The sequence below is a fragment of the Mytilus edulis genome, chromosome 6 (assembly GCF_963676685.1).
Source record: "Mytilus edulis chromosome 6, xbMytEdul2.2, whole genome shotgun sequence".
In the NCBI taxonomy this organism is placed as follows: Eukaryota; Metazoa; Mollusca; class Bivalvia; order Mytilida; family Mytilidae; genus Mytilus; species Mytilus edulis.
The window spans coordinates 73,057,478-73,063,477 of NC_092349.1; the positions used below are offsets into that span (position 1 = coordinate 73,057,478).

Here is a 6,000-nt window from a genome sequence, read left to right on the forward strand (position 1 = left end):
TAGATATATTCTGTAATATTCGTCATATTTAATGAGAAATACAATCACACATAATATTTAGAAGTGTAGGCCGTTATACTTTACCGTGATATGTGTTTTGCTTGTGAAAGCTGTCTTCATGTAGTTTTTTTTATTACATCTTTTTTTATTTCTTTAATTCTAAACTTCGGTTCATTCACTTCAATTGAACACTAGTGGATAGTTATTTTATTGGCAATCATACAACATCTCCTTATTTTTTTTAATATATTATAGAAATACCTTTTTCTCATATTAAACATATATTGTATTTAAAAGTACATCAGTTACGTTAGTTTTCAACGAATATACTATATCATTCATAGGTCTGAATGTATTGTTAACCAATCATCTTCTTTCATTGATATATAAAATCGATTTCAAAATGCAACTAAAGTAAAGGTTCGGGAACAAGCATCATCAAAAGCACCTACACATTGCTATAGACTATTTTTTTCAGAACTTAATTAAATATTTGAATATCATCATGCAGAAAAAATGTTTCAGGATGGCACCTTTGTACTACAGTTTCTACATCGTGATTTTTTAAACAGAAATGAATATGTATTGTTCATATTCACATATTTTGTTTTGTGTGTTGAAGATTACATTTTATTTCAGGAATTCAATATGAAGTTTGCACAACAGATGAGCATCACCCGAACAGGACAAATGAAGGTATAAAAGTTCTGAAAACTTACTGCTGCTATGAAACTGTTCCAAACCAACATGTAGATACTTATACATGTATAGCAACAACACTAGGTACGTTTGAACCAAGCATTTTAATTTTAATTGTAAAGTACCATTCGTCATTTAGCTGCTATTATTCCCGTAGCTCAGGCTCTCGTGAATAGTTCACCGATTTGAAGTCATACCACACTTTCTCAGTTTACATTTGATTCGTACCCTTTCGACAAGAGAATATGGATACATTATTCTGGCTAGATAGTTACAAGCCACATGTCATGCAGAATTTCCCTACTCTTCTGACTCAACGACAATGTTACCTCGGCATTTCGTGTTGTTTGTGTTGCTTATTTTAAATGTTGAGTAATGTTGTGGTGGTATAGTGTGCCTATTCGTCGATTTTTCGTTTGGTCATGGTTTTTATATGTTCTTATTGCACTTATGTTCCCCATCTTCTCAATAGTGTTTTCGTTTAAAGAGAAAACATTTTTAGTGCGTTAAAATATAAAAGAACGGAGATTTTTGGTAAATAATCAATGACACAGCAGTCATTGAAAATAAAACAACAAAAATTACAATGCCGTCAATATTAATCACCTGAAATTGATAGGTATGCATATGCCAAGTCAGTCTTTCATGCAAGTTGCATGTAGAAGACACAACATATATCAGTGACAAATATGTGTCACCATCAAATTATCAATACAGATTTATATGAGCATTCAGTCTTGCAGTGCATGCAAAAAATAGACATATGTGTTTTTATATATACATAAAATTGAGAAAGGAAATGGTGAATATGTCAAAGCGACAACCACCCGACCATAGAGCAAACAACAGCCGAAGGCAACCAATGGGTCTTCAATGTAGCGAGAATTCCCGCACCCGTAGGTGTCCTTCAGCTGGCCCCTAAAATATGCATAATAGTACAGTGATAATGGACGTCATACTAAACTCCGAATTATACACAAGAAACTAAAATTTAAAATCATACAAGACTAACAAAGGCCAGAGGCTCCTGACTTGGGACAGGCGCAAAATTGCGGCGGGGTTAAACATGTTTATGAGATCTCAACCCTCCCCCTATACCTCTAGCCAATGTAGAAAAGTAAAAGAATAACAATACGCACATTAAAATTCAGTTCAAGAGAAGTCCGAGTCTGATGTCAAAAGATGTAACAAAAGAAAATAAATAAAATGACAATAATACATAAATAACAACAGACTACTAGCAGTTAACTGACATGCCAGCTCCAGACCTCAATTAAACTGATTGAAAGATTATGTCTTCATCATATGAATATCAGGTACAATCCCTCCCGTTAGGGGTTTAGTATCATACTATCATAAAATATATGAGAAGAACATAACCCGTGTCATGCCAACAACTGTTTTTTTAGAAATAAATGTGTTTAGTTCCGATGCAAAGACCCTATCAGTGAATCAATGTTAAAGCCAAAATATGCAATCTTTAATGACCTGACAACAGTATCGTAACTATATCCCCTTTTAATAAGTCTATTTAAAGGTTTTGTTAGTTTCTGAGGAGAATACTGACATTTTTGTGCTTTATAAAGAATATTTCCATAAAATTTTGGATGTGAAATACCTGAACGTATAAGATGTCTGCATGTTGAGTTATATTTACGAATTATTTCCTTATACCGGTGATAAAATTTAGTAAATGTTTTGACCAGTTTGTGATATCGAAAACCCTGGTGTAATAATTTTTCAGTAATACATAAATTTCTCTCGCTAAAATCTAATACATTGTTACATACACGAGCGAATCGTACAAGTTGAGATATATAAACACCATAAGATGGTGACAAGGGAACGTCACCATCTAAAAATGGATAATTAACAATAGGAAATGAAAAATCATCTCTTTTATCATAAATTTTTGTATTAAGCTTCCCGTTTATGATATAGATATCAAGATCGAGGAAAGGGCAGTGGTCATTGTTATCATTAGCTTTATTTAAAGTAAGTTCTACAGGATAAATTTCTTTAGTATACATACTGAAGTCGTCATTATTTAGAGCCAATATATCATCCAAATATCTAAAAGTATTGTTAAATTTTTGTATCAAATGTTGTTTTGATGGGTCTTTGCTAATTTTAGTCATAAATTGTAACTCATAACAATACAAAAACAGGTCCGCAATAAGTGGTGCACAGTTAGTCCCCATTGGAATTCCAATAACTTGACGATATACGGAATCTTCAAAGCGAACAAAAATGTTATCAAGTAAAAATTCAAGTGCATAAATAGTATCAAAGCATGTCCAATTGACATAGTTCTTTTGTTTATTGCTACTAAAAAATGATCTAAAAGAGTTTGAACATATGTACTCGCAATCCGACTTTTTAAATGCCCAGTTAATTAGGGATGTGAATTTTTTCTTAATAAGAATATGAGGCAAAGTGGTATATAGGGTAGAAAAATCAAAACTTTGAACAGATTCAAAATCACCAATATATGCATGCAATTTATCAAGTACTTCCAACGAGTTTTTGACACTCCAAAAGTAATTAATTCCACTATTTTCAAAGGCCTTATTTGAACAATTTATTATCAGGTTTTTTATTGTACCAAGTGTACTAGTAAGTAAAACAGACAATTTAGTAGTTGAACAATGGCTGGAAGATGAAATAAATCTATATTTGTAAGGTTTTTTGTGCAGCTTCGGAAGCCAGTACATAGTTGGGACTTTCATTGTGTTTGGTTCTGCTTGTAAAGAAGTAGCTAAAAGTTTATGTTTGTTACAGATGTCGTTTTCTGAAAATGAAGTCAGTTGGAATGTTGGTGAATTCGTGATTTCCTTTTGCAGAACCTCTATATAAAATTTACGTCAAACAATAATGATATTATTAGCAGCTTTATCAGCCGGGACAAAAACAAATTCCTTGGCTAGTTCTGTTAGTTTATTTTTGATACGGGAAATAGGGTTTTTATAGTTTTTGTTGAGGGTAAAATGTTCTTTAAAATGTATATGTATATATATATATGTATATATATAGTTTGACAAATCAAAGCTTCAAACACAATTTGAGGGAATCTCTAAAAAAAACCAGCAGGACCGGTTCGTTGACAGTTGGTCTTTCTTAAGCTATGTAGTAGCAGTTTATTTGTAAGAACTACACCCTTGTTTATGAAGTCCAAACAATTTGAACATGCAGGAGTGTAAAGTATTAACTCAAATATGCAAAAGGTGCACGAGAAAGGGTGTGTAACTGTTGATAAATTGGCAGTTGACAAATTGAACGACAAAATAATCAAATATTTTAGTTTGAAATCGTACGTCTGTGTCAATATCGAGGAAAGATTAAGATAGAAAGCATGAACGTTCTGCATGAAAAGTGTTTCATGCAAAGTCTAAACAAGTAGGAAAGTCATAGATCACAAGTCGCAGCTATTGTAATATTGACTTTCTGCTAAAAAAACTCAATAATTATGTTGTCGATAAAAAGGCCACCTTTATGATATCATCTTTTGTGTACGTGACGTCGGTACCAGTAGTGTTTTCACACTAAAGGAATATTTTCAGAACCTAAAAGAAACTTATATTTACAAATGATATACAAAAAACTGTTGATTTAAGCTCAAAATATACAATATACAATATTTTTAGGAAGATGTGATAAAATAGTCAAGGGATCATGGGTTATTGGTGCTTTACTCTCTGTGATATGTGAGGCTGGCCATTACATGACATTTAAGGAGATGATGAAAGAGGTATAATACAATCATGTTAACATAACAAACATATCAGAGGACTAACTCGGAAGTTTGACTATAAATAAGATTCATTATCTAATGTTTCAAAGGGTACAACATTTTGTTTCTGCTTAAATATATGGGTGGTTCATTCTTGTTTGTAAAGGTTGGACAGTTCATATTGTTCAACATACAATAAATGTGGGTATTTATTGTTTCTGACTTGTATAACATCATCATATAATGTACACATAATTTCAATATAAAACGGTTTAAAGGGTTGTGTACCATTAAGTGGGGGGTTAAAACGAAAATAACAAAAATACCAAATCCCAATGAAATTACAGACGGGATGAGCATTATCAAATGACAAAATCAAAATTTCAAACACATAAAACGAATGGAAAATAAGTTTATTCCTGGCTTGGTACAAACATTCAAATGGGACCAATTGCTGTAATTTTCCTTCAAGGGTAAGTTGTGTGGTTACAAAAATGATGAAATATGCTCATATGCTCATTCATGTCAATGTTTCAAACTTAAGAAATCATTTTGTACTAGGATATTAAATGTGTATTGCATTTCAATTTCAGGCATTCAAACAAATAGCCAATAGTTGAATTTAGAAAAACCTTGACAAACGTTTTAATTTCTAATTTCTTAGTTGTTTAAATTATATTGTATAGGTACAGATTATGGTAACAGAAGCGATTGTCCCTGAAGGACGGCCGAAACCCAAAATTGAAACAACAGATTGTCTAACAAAAGATTTGTATGTGCTTCAACCATCATCTTGACAATTCTGTGTTAGCTGCTCTGACCTTTATAGATATTAAGTTTTGAATAAATTTTATAATAATGTAATAATTTTGGTATTGCAGTTCTGCTGTAACAAAGTATATTAAAGTTAATGCTTTTAGTTTAGTATCCATTTTGTTAATTCACTTAATTTATACAGTCATGTTAACAACCTGTGAGTGTTATATTTTTTATTCAAAAGAGTGTCTAATGTAATAATAAAATGACACACCAAATCTTTGAATCCATGAAAGCGATGAAGTAATAAAAACAAGAATGTAAGTAAATGGGTAACACATTCCTGTATTAATAGTTTATCGGTCATACTTAGCTTACATTCATTATAATAAAAGAAACCTCACTAAAGAACCATTACTACATACACTTCGATAAACACACTTCAAGACGAAGCCAACGGAAACTCATTGAGAACGAACAATCATATCGTTTTCAAACAGGTGAATTGTGTAGTTTACAAATGAACTATCCAGTATGAAGTAGAGCCAACTACATCCGTTCATAGATAATATGTCGAAATCACGTTCCCTTCGGTAAATTTCCGCCGTATAATTAGACAATGCTGGGGTATTTCAAGAAAGAAATTGTAAAGGGACGTTATTGGTGTATGTATGAATACATACCCCTCGATCTGTATACCGTATTAAAAAAGGTAAAGTTATGTCTGTAAGCAAATCACTAACTTTAGAAGATGTTTACACTAAAACCATTGATTTTGAACTCATTAATATTTTGTCTCTAATATAACATGAGAT

At 31.8% G+C, this 6,000-nt stretch overlaps 1 protein-coding gene across 1 annotated transcript in view; it reads left to right on the forward strand.

Annotated features, from left to right (window-relative positions):
- The window catches only part of LOC139528366 (uncharacterized), a 47,973-nt gene extending 42,666 nt beyond the window's left edge, over positions 1-5,307 (forward strand). The window contains exons 13-15 of the mRNA XM_071324316.1: positions 640-783; positions 4,344-4,447; positions 5,116-5,307. Coding sequence (XP_071180417.1) covers positions 640-783; positions 4,344-4,447; positions 5,116-5,226 — 359 coding nt within the window. The 3' untranslated portion in view covers positions 5,227-5,307. The remainder of the gene's footprint in view (positions 1-639; positions 784-4,343; positions 4,448-5,115) is intronic.
- The last annotated feature ends 693 nt before the right edge of the window (positions 5,308-6,000 follow it).